A 21641-nucleotide genomic window follows, 5' to 3' on the forward strand; every position below is an offset into this window, starting at 1 on the left:
AAAGATGTTATGTCTGGCTTGTCCTCTTAGTTCAAGGTGGACAGTTTGCAGTGCTTAAATTATGAAGAAAAGTTGACAAAGTAGGCGTTTAATAACAGCCCTTTGATTGTCCTTTGTGCTGCGCTGGAGTTCTACTCTCACTCAGGCCTCACCTAATACTCCCACCAAAAGAACATGATACTCATATTTATATTACAGTAGATAAAAACAGCATGCAACATTGCCCAGGTAAGTAATGCTAAGCTCTGATCAGTTTGTCTGCTAGTCTGGCTTCAAACTGTTCAGATGTCTCACTTATTCTGAGTCAGTAGGTGGCACTAATGTATAAAGTGTAGTGCACTCAGAAAAACTCACTGGGACCCCCAGGGTCAAAACTCTGGGTTCTGAAGTAGTCAGTCTTGTCCATATGGTCCTAGAGAATAGCTAGGCCAAATCTGGTCCAGACTGGTCAGTGTGTAGGGTTATATAAGAAACAGACTGATATTCTTTTTTACAGTACATATATAGATGAACATCTCCTTAGTGGTTAATGTCAAAATCCTACTAAAGACGTAGTAGCTATGTTAATCAAATAGGCTTCATTTTAAATACCTCAGTTTCAAGGACACACATTTATAAAGTGATTTATTAAAGCATCAACAACACTGCCACATGTTATATGAGTTTTATTTTATATGGCACCTTCTACAGGTTGCAGTGTCAGAAAACATTGTGACAATAGATGGCGCTATACCAGTGCTTAACCCGACACAGACAGACGCAGGAGGCACACAAATGTTTTATTTTTCTTCACCACATCCCCATTTCCCATGGGCACAACATAGTCCCACAAGCACAATAGCACACAATACAAATAACTCCTCTACTTCTCTCTTTTATCCTTCACTTCTCCTCAACAAGCTTTGTCCACCTTCCATCCGACTCTGGCTCAATGAGTAGTCTCTACTGGTCCCTTACATAAGTCACCCAGAAGTGTTCCAGGTGCTCATTGCCCCACTTCTGGCTGCACTTCTGGGTGTGCCAGAAGAACCACCCACACGGGCTTAGGAATAGTGCAGCACCCCCTGGTGGCACCCCTGGATCCCAACAGTGCTGTAGATAATCTCCCAGGAGGCCCTGCGGGAGTCCCAGGCACCACTGCAACCCATTAGAGGCTGCCATCTAACGTCCCAGGGGAGGTACTGTGCTGCCCACACTTACTCCCCTGGTTCTCTCAGGGAAGAAGCGACCCGGCTGGGCAAAGACGCCAGCAGCCTGTGACAACATTTTATAAACTTTAATATGGAATGCTGTATCACTTAAGATTAATTTATACAAATCCTTGCAAATAAAGAACAATAACAAAATAAATAAAAGAAAAGTGGACGAAAAGCAATCATTTCTGGTCTGTTCTACTTGTAGCAGAAGTGTTGCAATATTTTTTCTTTTTTTGTAATTTTTTCATATACCATAAGAATAATTTTATTATAGATTATTTTTTAATTGTCTCAAATAAACATCACACATTATTCCATTTGCTGAATCTTCCTTTCTACTACAAGGCCACATGGAGCCAAAGTTGCAAATGGCACACAGAAGGACCCAACACAAGATACAATACCAGTCCACTACAGGGCACAATTTAGAGTCACCAATCGACCCATTCTACGCATCTCTGAGATGTAGGCGGCAATAAATGTATCTGCAAGAAACTTGATCATGAAGGAATGAGTAAAGTCCACATGGTCCATAACCTAGCTCACCACATTTAAATTATTCAGGCTTTTTTCTTCCATGCCCCACTTCCTGAATGGGGTCCTCCTGTACACATCATCCATCCATCCATCCATCTACTTTCTAAACCTTCTTCATTCATTCAAATTTTTACTTGAATACACTTGCATCCTCATTGGTTGGCTGAAATGTCTGTCAGGGTTAAACCATTTCTGTTTTAGATAGAAAAGTGTTGCCTGATCAGAATACAAGCATCCGAGACACACTGTGCTCTCTGCTAATAGAGTTAAACCTTCTAGGAAACTTTCAGGGAGGTAGGAGACCCCAAATTACGTAATGCATAAAACAAAACTAGACTCAGACAGCAACTATATTATTAATAAAATATTATGGATGCTTCAGATTCTGCAAGAAACATGTCCCTAGTGACCAGCTCATGTTATGGTACAGCTTGCCTGCACCTGATAGCCCACATGGCCCACTGCCAAAATAAGGCACATCAGGTCACAGTTGAGGCTGATGGAAAACTTGTGGTTCTGAAATTGGAACTTCATCTGTCCTCAGAAAGAATAACATTTCCCAAAACTTAGGAACTAGTCACTAGAAACAGAACCTTTAAGCAATAGGAACAACAGTTGCAAGTCAGAAGCCCATCCAATAAGAGGTGCTAGTGCTTTAAATGGTGCATGAGCTCCCACACAAATCTTTAGGCAGTGAAAGCCCTAGTCATACACTAACATGAATGCCCATAATGCCAAAAATGAACTCCCAGGATGATGCCAACTGTACATGGGTGAAATGCAACTGTTTAAATGACAGGGTTCCCCTTCCATCAAAAGCCTCCTTGACTGGAAATTATAGAGCTGTCAAAGAGTTGAAAGAGTCAGAGAGTATTTTCCCTAAATATACAGTTAATGTCGATGTAATCTCTACAGTACAGTTACTGTCATTAGCCATCTTAGCCTGCATGAATGCTTTCTTCTGTTAATGTGTTTGCTACTGTAATTGCACAAATAGCATGTTTGTTTGTATACAGTAAGTCTGGAGCCCTGCCAAGAGACTGTCATATACACATGGACTAATCAGCTGTCATAAGGGGAAAACATTCCATCTGAGTATCATGTGAGGATGAGCTCAAGCTCGCCAGTGACACTACACTCTGCCTTGCATTTCTGGGTTCACTGTCCAGTCTTAAGAGAAGAAAAACAAGATAGAAAGTGTTTCAGTAGGTTTAAAAAAGTATCAATTTCCCTGTTAGCTAGCTAACTAATGTAACTAATTATTAGATTGATTCAGTCACTAATGTGTTTTATCTTATATATAAACATCTACGCGTGGAAGTGTGTGTGTCTGTCTATCTGAAATGTGAAGTGGCCCGGAAGTGCAAGGCTGCAGCATGACTCTCAAAGAAAGCGACTCTGTCACCAAAATGAAACCAACCGAGAAAAGAGAAACTCCCTGAGCCGCTAATACACAAGTAAGGCGAGGACATCGGCAAAACAAAACCTCTGAGGAGAGACAAACTAACTTAGCCGCTGATAGACAATGGAGGCGAGCACAACGGCAAAACAAAACCACTAAGGAAAAAGAACCTTGCATAGCCACGAATGCACAACCAATGCAATTGATTGATTGAAGTGCCAGAATCCATGGTTTTTAGGAGCCTGGGCTTTTTATAGCACGGGCTTACACAGCTAGTAGTTTTATAATTAATTGAACAATACTAAGATTTATACAGAAAAGACATCCATTTGCCTCTTGATTTATTAAATATGTTACTTAGCAAATACTTGGACTGCAAATATCATACTTCATGGGTGTGTTGAAGGAGTTAAGAGGAGAGGACACCCAAGACAAAGAGTGGGGCTTCCTTTCAATTATGTGAGAGCCAACGTCGATGAAGGGCAATGACCACATCGTACAGAAATATGACAAAGAAGAACAAGAACATTGCTACTAAGGTTTAGAAAGTGTTTCCATCTACCGACAGATAACAAAGTGTGGCGCCATGTTTATATTGTAGCTTCCATTACATCATCAGTGTGACAGTCACGGTCATGTGACCTCCAAAATGGCATAATGTAAATAAAGAAAACTAAGACTCAAACAAAAAATAACTTTTAAATTAAAAAGCAAATTGTGAAAATAACAGAAACTGAACCTCAAAGTAGATATAAAATACACATATAAACAAACATTATTACTGCACTGATGATATTTAAAGTTAATCACAAATCAGCTGATCAATTTTAATATCTGGTTAGTAAATTAGTTAAATTAATTTATTTAGTTTTAGCATGAAATAATTAATTTGATTTCTGTACCTCTTAGGGTCCTCTTTTCCCCAGTCTATTATTGTTTGTGGTATAATAATGAAATAATATAATGTGAAATAAAGAAATAAATACTCAACATGATACCTATATGATGGTGTTTTAGATATAGTGAAGCCAATAGGCAAGAACAGAAACTGCAAGGTCACAGGTTCAGACCTCAACACTGCTCTACTGTATGACCTTGGCTTCTCCAGCCCTTATTCTGCTCATTCTGCCTGTACATTATGATCAGGTGACAGTCCCAGTAAGGCTTGCAATATAGCAGTACCAGTCCAAAACAATGGACTTCAGTCAGGGCAGGACCACTGACTCTTTCTATTTTTTCTTTTCTGGTTCTTCTGTGATGACATTCTGCACCACCACCACCTGATCAAAGTCCTTTGCAGCCACTTGTGATGCTTTGAATGAAAGTGGATACCCCAACTTGTTATGAGACCCACTGCACTGAATCCTGATAGATGAAGCTAAAAACACAGTAAGGAATAACTTAGGAACGTTTATGTTAGATAGAATACCCAGTGGGGCTGGGTAGTCTTTTGGCCTTGGTACCCTTGCAGATTTTGTTTTTTTTTTCTCCAAGTTAACTGAAGCTTTTTTGTTCTTCCTGGTTATCTGACCTTATCATTGGACTTGCATTTAAACTCCTAAAAAAATTCTGTATTTAAGGACTATATCTCTCTTAATTATTTATCTAACTTATGTAGGTGTGCATTATTCATTTTATGTACTATTTATTCATTGTCATCTAATTTTACTTTGTTTTTTTCTTTGCTTGTAATTATTTCTTTGACATTTTGTAAAGCACTTTGAGCAACATCCTGTGTATGAAAATGTGCTACAGAATTAAATGTTGTTGTTGTCTGCTAGTCCAACAGGCTTGAGATCAGCTTTATCACTGAGTCCCACCTCTGGCCCCAGATAGTCTTCTCCATTTCTTAAGATTTACTTCAAGCCTCTATACCACTTACATCTCTGTTTGTTTTCTCCTTCAGGAAAACAAGTTCTAAATTTGAATTTCAACCAAAGAAGAATACGTTCATCAGGAACTGTTCTATTCCCACACCCTGAGGATACCACCAACCAGAAGGTCCCTAAAAATGAGTCAGTCAGCTGGCTGTCTTGAGCAGGTTCATTTTTTTGTGCCAGTCGCTGCGATAGGTCAGGTTATTCTGACATGCTGAGCATTAGCCAATCAGCAGCAGCATCGCCCCTTAAATAGTTACAGCAGCTGCAGTCGATCACAGGTTACATTAAACTTAAAAGCAGGAAAAATGCTTGGCTTCTCAGCTGGGAAGTAAAACAAAAATGTTTAAAATGAAGGGGGGGAGGAATGTATTTGGCAGAGAGAGTCGTTTCTATTTTTTGAAGGTTTGCCGAACTGTTGTAAGACAGAAGAGCCAGCCAGCATCGTGAGCAGACTTGAGAAAATGACCACTGTTTGGTTTTGCTGGGATCTGGACATTTGAGTTAACCGAATATTACTTTATAGATTAAATGTGACAGATCATTTCTGAGATATTTTGGTATTAGATGCAAAGACGGAAACATTTGTGGGTGACAAAAAGATATAAAATTTACTGAGGACTGGTGCTTAACATTAGTGTTAATGAATCAGTTCAGACTCTAGCATGTTCAGTTTAATAAAGTGACCTTGTCACCTGCATCTTATATGATATCATGGATTTCCTGTCCCCATGGAGGGTGTTCTACAGGATTATAATGCCTCTATTCCATTTTCAGTCAACCCAATTAATCATTTGTAATGAAGTCTAGGAACATTGTACACATGATATACTATATTCCTTGAAGATGCTGGCTCATACTCTACCATAACACATACAGTTGTTCTAGTGGCACGTAGTGGCTTGGTTCCCTATAAAATAAATTCAGAATGGTGTTTCCTTACTATTTCCACATTCTGAAATAATGACCTCCAGCAAGTGGTGTGACTTAGTGAGGACCACATATGGTACACAGATACACAGATTCTGAGTAATGTTTTTTTAATCCAGAGACTAATGGCCATGTCTTTTCTTCTAGGGTTAAAAACTTTAGGAAACAACAATGACAAGTCTGAGGAAGTCAGCTATCTCTGTGGTTTTAACAGTAAAAACGGTTTGAGAGCTGGTGTAGAAAGACAATTTACAAAGCACCCCCTAAGCAAAGTAGGCAAAGTTTAAGTCGAGCTGTCCTTTCACATGTAATATGGGTGGTCAGGATGCACTATCCTGTTAGACAAACTGAGACAAATCTCCTAAACCAAACTACCAATTCATTCAAACCTCACAGCCACCCTTTCAGTACATTCTTTACCTATCACAGCCACAAACACTTGAAAATGAAGACAAAAAGAATTTGGCAAAAGATCTACTTAATATTATCAAAAACATCTGAGGTGCTCATACTTCATATGTTTTACAGGTTTTACAAATTCTTTTCGAATTCTGAATTACAAGTAAGTTTCAAAGAGAGAATACAGTGCCAGCAGTTTAAAGATGGAAATATTCCCATAGAGGTCTGATGTGCACACAGGTCAGTGTCTTTCTTTCAGCTTTAGGCACTAATATATATCATTTAAATATTCAAAGCAAATGAAATATAGTTAAATCGTAGAACATATGTGGTGTGTTATGTAATGCACGTCAATGCAGCCGTTCTTGATAAAGTTGAGTTACAGACACAGATCTGCACAGCTCCCTGCTACTGCTCACCCTTGATTAGGTTACATTTATACCTAAAGCTAGCTATGGAGGGCACAGCTTGAGTGTAAGTCAACATCTGGCACTGCAGATTATTAAAGACATGGAGAGATGCTGACAGGAACCTGGTGGTGTTTGAACATGAATGGGTTATTGGATAGTATTTGGAAAACTTGGAGCCTAAAGAGTGATGCCTCTATCATGTCTTCTTAAATGTCATCTCAAACACGTTCTGGTGGAAGGTTTTAACTCAAAGGCATTTCACACATTTACACAATTTAAATTGCATAATTCATGCTTCATGTTCAGGGTAATTTTATACAAGGACATGGTTTTCAAGACAATGCATTGTGTTCCCCAGTTCAACATACTGTTCAATTATGTTTACTGGACTACCTCCTGAGAAGAAAGACGTTTATTGGGGCCAGTATATAATGTTCACACACCCAGTCAGAAGGATTTATTTCTATTTTGCAAATATAGGGTACACATTCAAAGTGCCTCCTTCAGCTTTGCTAACATTTTAATATTGTACATTCTATGTTTGGGTATCTTACAAATACTTCTCAGATTATGTAAAAAAATATGTCAGATATATTTGAATAATACTTACAGACAGGTGGATGACTCAGTATCATCTATTGTACTGTATATAAAACTAGCTGATTACCCAGTGGCTTCGCTCACTGAGTGCAAGGGAAAAAAATAAAAAGTAGTCTATAAGTTATTAAACAGTAAAACATTAACATTTAAGAAGTAAAGATATATTGATCACTACTGGAGTGGTTTGTGGTAAACTACATTTTAAAGGTGCTATAGCACAACAGGTAAGTAGTATTAAGAGCAGCTAAAATGTATTTGAATCATCTCTCGGTAGTAGATCCCTTGTGAAAGTCGCTACACGACTGCTGTGGCATAGAAATTACATTTTCTATGTGATCGTCCAAATTTCTGCCTGACAACCTTGCACTGCATGCCTGTGATTTACTTCTTAAAATAATTCATCACAAAAGGAACCTTGAATGTTGTGGGGTTTTAGTGACCGAAACTCACCTTAAGAGACAGTCATGCTGAGCAATTTACAAACAGAGTCCTGCTTTGATGGCGCCGATTACACTCATTCGCAAAGATTTCCACTCTCCCAGGAGCCGGCGGGGCACTTGAAGTGTCACAAACAGTGTGAGAAGAGAGGACGCTGGCCGAAACTGTGAAGCTCTCGATCCGGCGGAGCAGCCCGACATTCCACGCCTCCCAGCGTCCACTTTGTTCTCACGACCCCTCGCCACTAAAGGCGGTCTCATTTTCACATTGTTTACAGCTTGGCACAGTTAAAAAGTAGAAAGGTGCAAAGCTGTTTTCCTCATCTCTTCTACTATTAAGTACTGCCAGCTAAAAAAAGTTACAATGTGGCAGTTTCCGCGACAGTCACGTGGACGAATAAATAAAACTTCCCTGTCAGAACGCGCCTGGCGACGGACGGCTCAGCGCTGTAGTCCAGAGATGAGGGCTGGGAGATGGCGACGCGGGCGCACTTCTATGGGATAGATCGGCATGTTTGTGTTTACTTCTTTTCAATATCAGTAAAATAACTCTCACACAAATAATAACAATTCGTAAAGATGAAATAAAAATGGCGTCCACAAACGAAGTGATTAGTTCCTGTATTATAATATGTTCTGTGGTCATACGTAATTTCCGTTTCATACATAATTTCCATATCACGTAGTCATACATAATTTCCGTTTCAAAACGCAAAAAGAATTTTATATATATAGGTAATTCTTCATAATTCTCAGTCAGATAGATAGATAGATAGATAGATAGATAGATAGATAGATAGATAGATAGATAGATAGATAGATAGATAGATAGATAGATAGATAGATAGATAGATAGATAGATAGATAGATAGATAGATAGATAGATTATAACTTAAGAAAACACATCCAACTAATTCAATAAGCTATGTTAAAGTAGCTATCCATATTACTAACCGAGAATAAACCGGATATGGACGCAGGTACACGGTGATGGGACCATGAGACGTACTGCACAGGCGTGCTTCTCATATACCGCAAGCGAAGTCTTATCCACCACGAACGAAGGAGTCACGGCCCAAGAACGAAAGAGCTCAACTAACGTGAATGAGAAATGAAGCAACAACGCGCCCATTGCTAACGACTAACGACACAGCCACACACAAAAGAGGATTCTGCGCTGCACCCCAGAGTCAAATGTGAGAGGCTACGGAGGCCCCACAGGTTCACAAAGATACTATGGAAGGTGCAGGCGTCACCGGTATAATGTGAGTGGCACTACTGCAGAATGAAGGCGCAGGCGTCACCACCATATTGTGAGTGGCACTACTGCGGAGTGAAGTTAGGAATAATGTGCTGCTTGGGATTGTACAAACCGCTGAACGCTTAACACCAAATTCAAACACAATACAGCTCAACGATACAAACACAAGCCCACCTGGATAAGATCAATGAACGCAGGCGCCTACAATGCGCGTCTGAAACTGCGGAAGCAAAGCAAGCACAGGTTCAAAACGAACGACCTCAACTGACGGATATACAAACACGAGACCGCCTGGATAAAATCAATGAACGCAGGCACCTACAACGCGCGTCTGAAATGCCGCGGGCAAATTGGGCACGGCTCCAAAACGAACGAGCTCGACTAATGTATTTCAGGATACCCAACGCCGGGGGTAGGCGAGCAAAGCAAGCAGGGGGCAGAGCCCCCTTGTTTAAGAAATAGATGGCCAAGTTAAACACTAGGATAAGAGAATCTAAGGCTATGTCCACACTACTACGTTTTCATTTAAAAATACAGACATTACTCTCCATTTTTGCCTTTCATCCACATTACCCTTGCATTTTTAACTCTGGAAAACAGAGACTTTGAAAATGTTCTCCAGAGCTATAAACTTTTGAAATGCTGGCTTGGTGCAGTGTGGATGGGCGAAATCGCACACTCTAAACACGCTCTGATTTGTTTGTACTTATTACGTGGCCCTTTCTTGATTGAATCCTGCTCATTACAACATTTCATTCCAAGACTGGCCTTCCCTTATGGAAGAAAACCATATTCCAATGTAGCGAATATTTAGGAGGTGAGCTCCAGTGTTTGTTGTGTTGTTTACTGGTATACATCTAAATTGTGTTTAAAATTGTTTGAATGTTATATACATGTGCAAAAGGCAAATAGTTTACCAGATGCTACGTATTTGTGATAAAAGCTATAGCTAGCAACATTATTAACACTTCAAGAATTTCTCCACAAAATGTGCCTGTGCTCAGTGTAGACAAATAGCTATGTCATACTCTTTTTCGGTCGTTTTAGTGTGGATGGAGATACAATTTCAAGCAATGTAAAAGTGCTGGTGTGGACAGAGATTGTTTTGTTTCAAATGCTGTTTTTAAATGAAATTATAGTAGTGTGGATGTAGCCTAAAGCGAATATGCCTACTGCCTGATAAGAAAATGAACAATTCAGTCAAGTGTTTAGGAAAACAGCTGTCTTATCGAGAGTATAATTTTACAGATTCTTAAGCCCAAGAATCAAACAGAGTATAAAATGTATGCCTAGTCTTCCTCACTCCATAATTAAAGAGGTTTTTGCTAGAGAGCAGGAATGTGGGTGCCAGATGAATGAAGTGAGAACATCACAGCTGCTCTAAGAAATGTGCTCTAAATGTAGATAGATACGAAAGGAGCTGCATAAAATAAATACAGCAAATACCTATTGCTTGTTGGATGTTTTTAAACCCTTGCACCCCCAGCGTGGTGCCGTTTTTCAGGCACATGTCCACATGTATGAATCAAATTCATTATTTGGTAAAAATACTTAATCAACAGTTAGTCACCAAGAGTTTAAAGCCATTTCTGATGACAACTTGTACTCATTAGATCAGTAAAACAGCTTTGAGACTTCCAAACACATGGATAATTTTACACATCTAGACCCACCCAAGTTTCATTGGCATAGGACCATACAATGGACGTGTAGCCCTGGAGACAAAGCAACATTACACTGAAGTAAAGCTTTCTACAGCCATATTCCCGCAGTACACATCATACAAGTTTGAAAACCATACCAACAAGCCATTAAAGTGCCTTTCTGTACCTGTAACAAAAAAATCCAAGCCACTGACAAAGTGGTTGAGACGTTTGACACTTTAAATTAATTAAGTTGCTTCATTGGCATAACATATGTGGTCACTGCTGCCAGTTCCTGTATGTAAACAAACACTTGAGTTCCACAAATGTAAACGCTGGTAAGTAACTGCATTTCAGTTGCTCAAGTGCAAAAAACAAGAAGTTTAAGCAGACAGTGAATACAACCATCCCAGCATGCTGACTGTCAAGCTTCACATACACTAGCATCTGCAACACCACCAGGTCTGGCACTGCCCTGTTTCCCCACAGGATACTCTATATTAACACTATTGGACCATAAAGGTCTTTCAGGGCCTCCGTCTGGTTTTCTCTAAACAATGCTCCATAGTTCTCATCCCTTCTCTGCATGTACAGTTACAAGTCATGGAGCCTGCCTTCCCAGCCTTCTCAAACCCCGGCTTACCCTGACATAGGCCAGGTAGTGTTGGCACTTCTCCTTCATGTGAGACAGTTGGATGTGTTCGGTCACATGACTTGATAGCTCCCCATTCAGGACAAAAATCACCCTTGACTGCTGACCCTTCTCCTTTTTCATTACATCTGCCGTGAAGTTGTAATCCAGCCCTGCAGAAAACAAAAAGAAGACCATTAGGCTTTTTTTCTTTAAAGGAGATGACTTGACAGTACAATAAATTGTATTCTATTGTATTGTATTTGTTTGCCACACTCACCTCAGTCTTGGTTTTATATCTTAGCAATTTGAGTACAGGAGTGATGTGATCTCTCAATAATGTGGCAAATTGTGTAACCTGAACCTGAGGCTATGTCCACAACACTACGTTTCATTTAAAAATGGCCTTTTAAATGAAAGTGATCTCACACAAGCATTTTCACATCGTTTACAAAAGTATCTCCGCACACATTAAAATGACCGAAAACGCATATGGCACACCTACACTGGGCATGCACAGAGCACAGACGTCTTGTCCAAAACCAGAACCCCTTGAAGGAATGGTAATGCTGCTGGCCATGAGATTTAACTCAAAACTGTAATGAGTAGTATATTATTTTCTTTAGGTGCATGTAGGCAACATTCAAATTGTACAAAACACAAAAATTAGGTGCATACAGATAAGCAACACAACAAGCCCCAAGGCAAGCAGCTCTTCTAAGTTGTAATACGTTTCTCTTCTGTGACGGTTGACCAATCAGGGAATGAGATCTTGTAACGAGCAGGATCCAATCAGAGAAGGGCTACATAATAAGCACAAACAAATCAGACTGTGATAAGAGTCCGTATTCCCACCCCTCTACACCACATCGCTGAGGCTGCGTCTTCAAAAGTTTACGACTCTGGAGATCATTTTCAAAAGTCTCCGTTTTCAGAGGTTCAAAACACCAGGGTAGTGAGGATGGAAGGATAAACTGAAAGTAATCTCTCAATTTTTAAGCAAAAAGGTAACAATGGTGGTGGGGTCTGATAAGTGTCCTGAATGAGAAACCAAACCACCATGACTAGAATATATCAAGGATTCCTGAATTAAAGAGAAACCACCAGGGTGAACAGATTAATGCTTAATTGTATGAGGGCCACTGCTGTAACGTGCACGTTGCAAGGAAAGACAGCATGAGGAGTGAAAATGGAGGTTCAAAGGCAGCCAGCATAAAGACACAATACCTGAGTGCATTTCCTTTGTGATGCTGGGTAGGGAGGAAGAAGCAGCATACAGTAGCTCTCTTGTGAAATGGTGGAGTGCCAACTGAGTGTTTTCCTGTTTCTGCGTCTCGATACACCCAGCTACTCACACACACACACATATCACAAGTCTCATGGAGAGGAGTCTGACCTTGAGCGGCATGTGACACTATTATAACAGCTCTATTTTCCTCCCCCTTTTAAGAAGGGCTTTGTGCCTAATCACATCCCTTACAAAAAGTTAACTGTTGCTGCTAGCAATGTGCTGCTGTTTTGCATTTGGGTTCACCAGATGCTACATGGATGAACCTTCTTAGAATAACATTTTGTTACAGTTGCCATGGAAACAATGTTGTTGCCTTTTGGGCTCGATCAATACAAAAATAGGAAGTGGTTAATGAAAATGTGCAATAACGTCACACAAAGGAGGCACCGCATTTGAAATAATCATTAAGGGTAACAACGTTCCTTACCGAAACTAGATGATGGAAGGGAAGGGCAGAGCAGAGGCAGGGTAACGCTTCTGAATAATGAGACTAAATGGGGAAGGGATACGGCAGAAAGCAGGAAATGTCCATGTGTTAGGATAATGAATGCAGGGTACAGCACAGAGAAGGCAACGATAAAGCAATGGTGCAATAGCATCAGTTTTATTTTTTTAATATCTGGACTTGGTGACTCTAGCCACAATGAAAAGATAAACATCAGGACAACTACTGCCACGTGTCTCACTTTGCTCTGTCTTACCAAGCTGGGCTGAGCTAGCAACACTTCATTAAAGCACAGTGACTTGAAAGGCAAGTGCAAGGTCTAAGCTCACATGTGGACTTTTAAAGGCAGAAATGAACTTATTTTTGGGAGTTAAACACTTGAGCAGATGTGCAGCCTGAATTGCATTCCCCCACTAAACGCTTCCTCACTTCCTCTTTCAGCTGGCCACGGTGAAACGTGCATTATCAGCTGGACAGTGTATAAGTGGGCAAGGTGCTTCCTGCCCTTCAGGGAAACAGATGTCTGTCCCCTTAAGACAACCCAGCAATCCCCTTCAAAGACTACTTCCTTGTTTTTCAACTGCTCAGTAACACACATTGCTGCTGCAAACTAGTCATCTAAATCATCTCTGAACTGGAGAAATATGTCTATCTATCTATTGTCACACATGTAGACCAGAGGGTCACCTTCCAGGCTCACCTAAGGGACGTTGTACCACCCTGGAATGAGAGGGGGTGCTGTCAATAACAGTCTTGTGCCAAGAAACCGCCCCTTGGAGCCAGAGAAGCCCCTGCCCTTCCACTCTAACTGATATAAAAGGGAGATGTCCCTGGAAGTGGGGTCTCATTTGGACCTGAGAGACCAAATGTTCGGAACAATTCCATACCTGTAACAGCAAGAGAACATCGCTAGAGGGCGATAAGACACTATTGCCAGTATTACTTTGATCATGCCATTAACTGTTAAGTTCATTTTTGTTTTTTCTTTGAATTAAACTGGGTTTGCCCAGATGGCACCCCAAATACTTTGGGACTTGCTCTGCCTTCTCACTCGCCCTCCCTATACTATCTATCTACAGTCAGGTCCACAAGTATTTGGGCAGTGACACGATTTTCAGAATTTTGGCTCTGTGCGCCACCACAATGGAGTTGAAATGAACAAATCAAGATGTGATTGAAGTGTAGACTTTCATTTTTAATTTAAGGCGTTTACCAGGAAAATTCTATGAGCCATTTAGAAGAGACAAATATTTTTATACATGGTACCCCCCTTTCCAGTGTCTCAAAAGTATTTGGACAAACTTAGATAATCATGGATATAACAATCATTTTCAATACTTAGTTGAAAATTCTTTGTAGTCAATGCCTGCTCAAAATCTGGAACCCATGTCCAACTTCAAATGCTGAGTTTCCACCCTAGTGATGCTTTGCCAGGTCTTTACTGAAGGTCTTTGCTTTCATGAAGTCTTGTCTTGATTTTAGACTTTGGCAATGATAGGTCTACCACCTGGGGAGTATTCTTGGTTTGTTTAAATGTCATGAATTGTTTTTTCTTCACCAAGGAAAGAATTCTCCAGTGATCCAGCACATGGTGGTCCATGCCTTCTGGTGTTGCTGAGCTCTCCAGTGCATTCCTTCTCTTTAAGAATATACCAAATGGTTGATATGACCACTTCTCTTATTTCTGCTATCTCTCGGATGGGTTTGTTTTGTTTTGTTTGCCTAATGATGGTCTGTTTTTAACTTGCATGGACAGCTCTTTGGACCTCAGAGATGTAACAGACACAGCTTCCAAATACAAATTCCACACCTGGAATCAACTCAAGACCATCTACCTGCTTAATAGTTAATAAAAGAAGGAGGGGCCTGCTCACACCTGGCTATGGAACTGCTTGTAAGTCAATTGTCCCAATACTTTTGAGCCCCGAAAATAGAGGGACAATGTTTAAAAATAGCTGTCATTCCTAAATGGCTCATACAACATTTCTGTTTAACTCTTTGAGTTAAACTTGAAAGTTTATACTTTGATTATATTATTCCTTCATATAAAATCCATTATGGTGGCATATAGAGCCAAAATTTATTAAAATTGTGTCAGTGTCCAAATACTTATGGACCTAACTTGTGTTGGCTTTTTTCTGGAAATTGTAATTTTCCTTTAAAGACAAGCTGTAAGATGGACGGGCATTTCTATGGTGGCCAGCTGTGTTTGTGTCTGCTAGTGTTTATCTATCTATCTATCTATCTATCTATCTATCTATCTATCTATCTATCTATCTATCTATCTATCTATCTATCTATCTATCTATCTATCTATCTATCTATCTACCTACCAACTCAATTTAATCCATTATTAGGGTTTTATGGATTGGGCCCTATTGTATTTTACGACATATAAACAAAGTTTAAATCTGAGAATATTGATCTTCTTCATACCATTTTATTTGTAATTTTGTGCCCTTATATTATATACTAGGGGGCTCCGCCCCCTGCTCACTTCGCTCACCAACCCCTGGTGTTGGGAATGACAAAGAGCGTGATGTATGAATGAGATATAGAATAGTGTGAAGGTGTAGATGATGCAAATAGAAAGCAAACAATAAAGTGTGTGGCACAGTGTAAAGGTCTATTGGAAAATTTCTTTGTACACGCCGTTTAAGTGTAAAAGGTAATTCCAGGTCAGAACTTGTAATGTCAATGAAGATGGTTATTGTTGTGATCAGAGTCAAGTTTGTCAGAGCTTATAAAGAGTTGTGTCTCTCCAGGAAGTAATGGAATGACTTGGGTATTTATGTTTTCCACATTAATATTTTTTGGACATAATATAGTGCGTTGTGTTAAAAGGGGCATTTGGTCTAATGAGATTGCTGTTCCAAATCTGTCTGTAACTAAGTCATCGCAGATAAAGGCTTGAGGAATTGTAATAATATGTGGGTGAAGTCCATCTGTATTGGTGAGTGTACCATCTCCCAGTTGTAATAAGCAATTGTTATGATCTGGTTCTGGACATCGTATCTTTTTTACTAACTGTATCTTTTGAAAGCAATGCCAAATGTCTGCGTATTTTAAGGTGTACTGAACAATAGCCGAGCGCATGGCATGTGTAAGAATAGCTAAGCACTGTCTAAAATCTCCTCCTAATAAAAGTACCTTTCCTCCAAAGCGAATATCATTATTCATAAACGTTTGTAGAAGTTTATGAATGGTGTTGAGTAAGTGACTGGATGCCATTGTACATTCATCAATAATTAACATTTTTGCAAGACGGATGTCACGTGCAGTGCCACCGTTAATGTTCATAGTGGATACCGATTTGTAGGATCTAATGCAGTTGATAAAGATTTCACTTTCAGGTACATCGTTAGTTAGAAGCTTCTGTAGATATTCAGGATATGAATGTAAAGGAGGCAGTCTAATTTGACCCTTTTGACAACAACGTGTAAATGTATTACTTGTATTGCCAGTTGTTTCTTCAGGGAATTGAACTGAATGACAATGATTGCAAATGACATTGATTAATCCGAATGAATTTTCATGGTGTATGTTTTGCTTGTGCCGTTTGAGAGGCGCGTTGTTGCATGTGTAGTATTTGGGACGTGTTGTTTTGGAGCTGTAATCGATTTGCCTGTGCTGTGTGAGAAGCCCGTTGTAGCCTTCCTTGCCGTTAACGTATGTCTGAGACGGGAGGTGTTTCGTTTTGAATCCGTGCCTGTTGCGATGCAGCACTTTGATTGATAGATTGCGTCATGTGGATCTAGGATGTAGATTTGTGCATATTTGCGTTGTTGATTTGTTTCAGGGTGCACTGTTCCAATGCGATGCAGTATTTGTGCACATATGGGAAAGCAGTATGGGCCATTGCCTTTTGGTGGCCTGATATTTACTCCGGTAGATGCAAAAGCAAATGAACTATTGTAGGATCTAATGCAGTTCATAAAGTTTTTACTTTTAGGTACATCGTTAGTTAGAAGCTTTAGTTGAGCTTTGCGTTTTTGGAGCCGAGACATTTTTTCTTTTAGAAATATGGATAAGTAATAAGGAGTATTGCACTCACTGTTAATATGGAGCCTTTTCTGCGGTTGAACGGTTAATAGTGCCTTATTGTAATGAGATCCACCTATGCTGCATAGTGTGAATTGTGTTTGGTCCCGTTATCCGAGCGGTATCGTTTTGTACCTGTGATCGTGAATTCATGACTTGTTTGTTCTTGAGCGTGAGAAATATGGATAAGTAATAAGGAGGATCGCATTCACTGTTAATATGGAGCCTTTTCTGCGGTTGAACGGTTAATAGTGCCTCATTGTAATGAGATCTACCTATGCTGCATATTGTGAACGTGTTGAGATGACGTATGTTTAATACGGACGGTTCATTTAGAAATGGGGCTTTGTGTGTCACTTGTTATTTATGTTACTGTGGTCGTAGATTTGTGCATATTTGCGTTGTTGATTTGTTTCAGGGTGCACTGTTCCAATGCGATGCAGTATTTGTGCACATATGCAAAAGCAGTATGGGCCATTGCCTTTTGGTGGCCTGATATTTACTCCGGAAGATGCAAAAGCAAATGAACTATTGTAGGATCTAATGCAGTTCATAAAGTTTTTACTTTTAGGTACATCGTTAGTTAGAAGCTGTAGTTGAGCTTTGCGTTTTTGGAGCCGCGACATTTTTTCTTTTAGAAATATGGATAAGTAATAAGGAGTATTGCACTCACTGTTAATATGGAGCCTTTTCTGCATTTGAACGGTTAATAGTGCCTTATTGTAATGAGATCCACCTATGCTGCATAGTGTGAATTGTGTTTGGTCCCGTTATCCGAGCCGTATCGTTTTGTACCTGTGATCGTGAATTCATGACTTGTTTGTTCTTGTACGTTGTTTATGTGTGTGTGTGTGTGTTTTGGGTTTGCGGGCTCTTTTTTTTTGTGTGCCAGGGGCTTGTTGAATCGTCCTCTTTGTGTGTGTCCCGTCTGTTGCTTTGTGTGTGTGTGGGGGGGGGGGGTTTTGCTCGTGCGGCGCTGTGTGCGTCGCCTGCGTTTGACTCCTTTTTTCTGTGCTCACTCCTTTTTTCTGTGGTCTTGTCCGCCTCTCGCGGCGCCTCATTTCTTGGGGCGCCTGCACAGTACGTCTTTTTGCGGCTACGGCCCATGGCCGGATGTCCCTGCGTCCATCCGGTTTAGCATTCTCGGTTAGTAATATGGATAAATTTATGTTGGACCCTAAGCATTGTTATGCCTTCATATACATGATCACACCTGTTTACATCTGTCACCACCTCTGTAACACTTTATACTGTCTGTATGCACTACACTGACTTCTAGCTTTACAATATGATGCATTATATCTTTTCATGATATCTTTTCTATGAGACTCAGTGCGGCTATGCACCCATATGTTTCAAATCTGGTTACTTTTCAATCCCTGTGTATTAATTTAAAATACTTTATATTGTTGCTCCTTCTTCTGAATTAATACTATAAATGTTTATATGTCTATGTTATAATCACTGCCCTAACAGGACAACCTCCCACAATCCCATCTCCCCATGGTAACTTTGAAATCCTGATACTGCTCCAGTGCTGAATGAACACTGAAATCATACCAAGAAATCTAAAAAAAAAAATGCTACTCTGTGTGTGTGTGTGTGTTCCTCTGAGCACTCTGATTGGTCAGTTTGACTTTGATCTGATTGGTCAGTTTGGCTATGGTGGATGCTGGCACAATACTTCAGGGATGTGAAGTTCAATTCCTGATTATTTTTACAAAAAGGAGATGAAATGAAGCACTTCAATGACAACAAAGTTAATAACTTACCATGCAACGTTGGGTCACTAAATACAACTGAAATGCAATCTGAGTTGCCTTCAAAGACTGGAAGCATTTGCAAGAATATGAATAATGTTTTCAGTAGGTAATGATGACCTGTCTAACATTGATGGTAGTCAAAAAGAGGACAGGAGGTGAGCAAGGTGCCTTGAAATGAAAAGGTCTGAGAAGCAGGCTTTAAAGAAGCACAAATGAGAGGCTGAGACACGCAAAGATACCGAGCAGATGTGTATAAACATATTCTATTACCTGGGTAAGTACAGCTAGTATGGAATAAATTAGCATTTGTGCTTTTGACTAACATTACAAAATACAGCACTTTTCATGAGGCAAAAAAAGTGAACCAGCAAAAATTTTATGAGGATAGACCTAGAGAACTGGCATGGCCAAAAGGTCAATACCGAGAGCCAGAAAGCGAACCATCAAAACCAAAACCACAAGTCAAAAATTCAGAGCTAAATGCTAATACCATGAATCACAAAGTGAATTGTGCATAATCATTATGTTCATCCAGTCTCAACTAGTATGGGAATACATGTAGTGACCTGATATTGTCACCGGTCGTGCATTCTCAGTGAATCTTGGGATACATCATCATGGCAATGTACAACACAAAAAAAATGCATTGACCCCGAGGTACTTAAACTTCTCCAAATGAGGCTCAGACTGTAGATAATGTAAATAAATGTACCATCTATGTGTTACTTGTAAGTTACTTTGGAGATCAGAGCTACCACACTAAATACAAGTAATCTCTAATAAGCTGTTTATACCATCTTTTAATTTTACTCGTTAGGTTGTTACCAAATTCAAAGAAGGACAGAAAGAATTGTCTTTTATTGGTTGATCCTATAATCCCACTCACCTATGCTTCCTGGCACTTCTTTTCCTCTGAAACTGAGGCATACTGAAACGTTGAAGCAGTTGACCTGTTGGATACCATCATTACACTGTGGAAAGGTGATATTAATGGCACTGGGCAGAAGTATGGACACGTCCACTGTGATAACAGGACGAGTTCTGCAGGAAAACAAACCAACATAGGCACTCAGTAAAGGTGCACTTGCAATAGTGCTTTAGGCATAAGAGAAAGACAGAGCTAAGGATCATCTACTGTCATGTCAAACGAGAGACGAGAAAGAAGGAACGAAAGAGAGAGGCAAATGTATAAAGATAGTTCACATAATAAATAAATTATGGCCAGTTAATTAGTCATTAAAATAATCAATTAAACAAATGCTTGACCCAAATGACATGCTATAAGGGCAAACAGAAAAAGGCTGAAAGCAGTACAGCAACAATAGTTGGTAGTGTGGGATGTTGTGACTGTAGCTGTATGAAGAGGAAAGAGAAAATTACTAGAGGAAAGAGAAGAGAGAAGTGAAAGAAAAAGTGCAGAAAAAAGTTTGCAAGCAGCAATAGGATTAAAGTGATACACATAAGGGAGCAGATCTCAGACGGCAGCAGAACAGAGAAAACAGAGGGATATGAGAGAACAACATTACATTTATCTGAAACAAAAAACTGATTACAGGAAAAGATTAATCAGCAAAATTCTGACAATAAATAGATCAGAGGGAAGGAGTGATAAAGAAATGAAAGAGGGTAGTAAATGAAAGGCAGAGAAGAGAGAATAGAAAGGGTTAGTATATACCATAAATTTTAGGAAACTGTGGATAAGAGTACTAAGAGTTAATAAAAGGCAGATTAGAGAATAAAGAAATAACTGAATGAGGAAGCAAGATGAGAAAATGAATAAATGATTACATGGAATCAAATAAGTGGTAGAAGTCAGATTAGAGTGAAGGACAGAACAATTTAGATAAAAGGGAGGAGGAGAAGAGTGCGCTGAAGCAATTCACAGCAGAAACGAGCAGAGTTAAGGATTATAGCAAGTCACTTAGAGGAAATGGTAGACTACGGGGTATGACTGTATAGAGAAGAATGAGATAAAAGAACTGAGGAAGGGTGGAAGTGTACAGTAAATGACTGTAGTGAGCTAATTACAGGAAACTACTTTGGAATGAAGTCTTGAACAAATCACAGAATAGAACAGAGAGTTGCAAAGGGTGAACACACTTATTGATTGCAGCAAATAAAATTATGAATATAATTTAATAGAAAAATATTAAATGGGCCAAGCAGAAGAGAAAAACAAGTAAAGGTGTTTGAGACAAAGGAAAATGGGAAACTCTAAGGAACTAAACATTGCAGAAAAGAAAATTAAAAAGATTAGAACAGAGAGAAGAAGGGGCTATAAGGTTAATGATCATTCTTAAAAATATAGAAATGTAAGATTAGAAAGAAAGACTCAAAAGAGTACATACAAAAGAAGACTGAGAAGAATTGCTTCACAGTGGGGAAAAAGGGAGAGTTGATTCTCATATAACAAATAAGAAAAAAATAAATTAGAAGGAATGATGGGATAGATAATACCAGAGCAAACGAAAATGAGTTAAAGTAACTAAAAGAAAGACAGAAGAGAAAGCAGAGCTATTGATCATAAAGAATGAACCCCTTCACTTTCCGCACACTTTTTGTGTTGCACATTTAATTTTATGTGGATAAATGTACCTTTTGTGACCATCTCCAGTACATTCAATTACCCATAAAGACAAAGTAAAAACATGACCTAGATCATTCTTGGCATGACTTCTAATTCTTCCTGTGCATGTTGAATGATGCCATGGATTGTGAAAAATAACATTGAAAAAAGTGAAAGTAATGATAAGGATAGTATATATAGAGAAAATAGGG

General features: G+C 39.4%; 1 protein-coding gene across 2 annotated transcripts in view; it reads right to left on the reverse strand.

Annotated features, from left to right (window-relative positions):
- The window catches only part of itga9 (integrin, alpha 9), a 340968-nt gene that overhangs the window by 230332 nt on the left and 88995 nt on the right, over positions 1–21641 (reverse strand). For both annotated transcript variants that reach the window (XR_003718143.2, XM_028817449.2), the window contains exons 14-15: positions 19750–19904; positions 11336–11496 (exon numbers count right to left, since the gene is read on the reverse strand). Coding sequence is in view for 1 of the 2 variants with exons in the window: in XM_028817449.2 (XP_028673282.1) it covers positions 11336–11496; positions 19750–19904 (316 nt within the window). In the remaining variant the exon portion in view is untranslated. The remainder of the gene's footprint in view (positions 1–11335; positions 11497–19749; positions 19905–21641) is intronic.

Source organism: Erpetoichthys calabaricus, chromosome 13 (genome assembly GCF_900747795.2).
Source record: "Erpetoichthys calabaricus chromosome 13, fErpCal1.3, whole genome shotgun sequence".
Lineage (NCBI taxonomy): Eukaryota > Metazoa > Chordata > Cladistia > Polypteriformes > Polypteridae > Erpetoichthys > Erpetoichthys calabaricus.